Source organism: Colobus angolensis, unplaced genomic scaffold, assembly GCF_000951035.1.
Source record: "Colobus angolensis palliatus isolate OR3802 unplaced genomic scaffold, Cang.pa_1.0 Scaffold209, whole genome shotgun sequence".
In the NCBI taxonomy this organism is placed as follows: domain Eukaryota; kingdom Metazoa; phylum Chordata; class Mammalia; order Primates; family Cercopithecidae; genus Colobus; species Colobus angolensis.
Window position 1 is genome coordinate 125425 of NW_012115255.1, and position 1938 is coordinate 127362.

A 1938-nucleotide genomic window follows, 5' to 3' on the forward strand; every position below is an offset into this window, starting at 1 on the left:
AATGTGAAAAGATTTGCTCTACTACATATCAAAAAAATAAAGCTAATCAAAACAAAATTAAGGGAAAAATTATAAATATTGATTAAAATAATTATAAAAGGTTTAGGCAATGGAAAAGTAGGCAAAACATTTCAACAGACAAGTCACAAAAAAAGAAAGAAAAGTAGGCTCTTCAAATGAAAAGCTGCTCAGCTTTCTTCCCACAACAAAGATGTGAAAAAGAAAATTAGGGTTTGATCATTGGTTCTTTTGTCAGTTTCTCTTTTACATATGAGAGGTTTGACACCCAGCATCTTTAAGACAGAAATGTCACTTAGTCAGTGGCAATGTAATTTTGGAGGAAAAAACACTGGGCTGTACCTATAGTTTAAAGTGTTCTTAGTTTTTTTGTTTGTTTGTTTGAGATGGAGTTTCACTCCTGTTGCTCCAGCTGGAGTGCAATGGCATGATCTCAGCTCACTACAACCTCTGCCTCCTGGGTTCAAGTGATTCTCCTGCCTCAGCCTTCCCAGTAGCTGGGATCATAGGCATGCACCAGCATGCCCAGCTAATTTTTGTATTTTTATTAGAGACAGTTTCACCATGTGAGGCACCATGCCAGGCTGGTCTCAAACTGCTGACCTCAGGTGATCTGCCTGCCTCAGCCTCCCAAAGTGCTGGGATTACAGGCGTGAGCCACTGCGCCCAGCCAAAAGTGTTCTTAGTTTTTGACCTAGCAATTTTACCTGCAGAATTTTTTTCTACAAAATAGACATATAAAAAGATAAAAGATAGGTCAGGCGCGTTGCAGAGGCCTCCCTTGTCTAACTGAGGTACTGACAGTCATTCTCAAAATGGAAGGTGGGCTCTCGTACCTGGACAGATGTCCTCACTGCAATGGCACCCAGGGACAAGATGAGTGGCTTCTGGTCACCAAGGGCAGCTGTGTCACCTGGACAGGAGGGCAGACCCCAGGTGACAGCATCAGCAGGACAACACCGTCTTATGTCCTGCGGTTCTGTGCTTGCAGCCACAGAAATTGATGGGGACACTTCCAGCGTCAGTGCTTGTGTTTCTTGCTCACTAGCTGAGCTGGTCTGTAATAACAAAGAAATAAATAGTGGGGTGAAGACGTACTCCACAGGATTCAGACTCTACTTACGAGTTCCTTACTCAAAAAGTGCACCCTGGGCTGGGCGCGGTGGCTCACGCCTGTCATCCCAGCACTTTCGGAGGCCGAGGTGGGAGGATCACGAGGTCAGGAGATAGAGACCATCCTGGCTAACACGGTGAAACACTGTCTCTATTAAAAATATAAAAAATTAGCCAGGCATGGTGGCGGGTGCCTGTGGTCCCAGCTACTCGGGAAGCTGAGGAAGGAGAATTACTTGAACCTGGGAAGGGAGGGTTGCAGTGAGCCGAGATCACGCCCCTGCACTCCAGCCTGGGCGACAGAGTGAAACTCTGTTTAAAAAAAAAAAAAAAAAAGGCGCGCTCTGTCTGGCCTGGACGTTCCCGTGGTTCTTACTCCTGGATCCTATCATCCTTCCTGTCTCTACACAGACCCTCGCTCCACTCCCAGTGGCTGCCTGCCCAAGCCCCACTGTCCTTGGCGTCCTAGGCCAAACTGGTGACTGCATGGGCATGTGGAGTCTGACAAGACACAGTGACCACCAACAGCGGGAGGTCACTTGGCCTCACCTGTAAGTCACAGCCCTGACCACACATCCTCTGGCACGTGAGTTTATCCACAAGGAACAAAGCTGAGACGAGACAATTTCACCGCATGACTTGCTCATGTGGCATCCCGTGTGTGCTAGCACTATTCACACTGGAAGTTCTTTTGAAGATTTTGAAAGTTTTAATTGTCATGAGATTTTTCCAAACTAAGTTCATGATATGGATTTTTAAATTGTATCTAATTTGAGTGACATTTCAATTCAGATCTAAATCTAAAAC

General features: G+C 45.7%; 1 protein-coding gene across 1 annotated transcript in view; it reads left to right on the forward strand.

Moving 5' to 3' along the window:
* Positions 1–894: 894 nt before the first annotated feature.
* LOC105512041 (tubulin alpha chain-like) overlaps positions 895–1938 on the forward strand; it is a gene marked incomplete at its 3' end in the record, with an annotated part of 4605 nt that continues 3561 nt past the window's right edge. The window contains exon 1 of the mRNA XM_011942297.1: positions 895–1038. Coding sequence (XP_011797687.1) covers positions 895–1038 — 144 coding nt within the window. The remainder of the gene's footprint in view (positions 1039–1938) is intronic.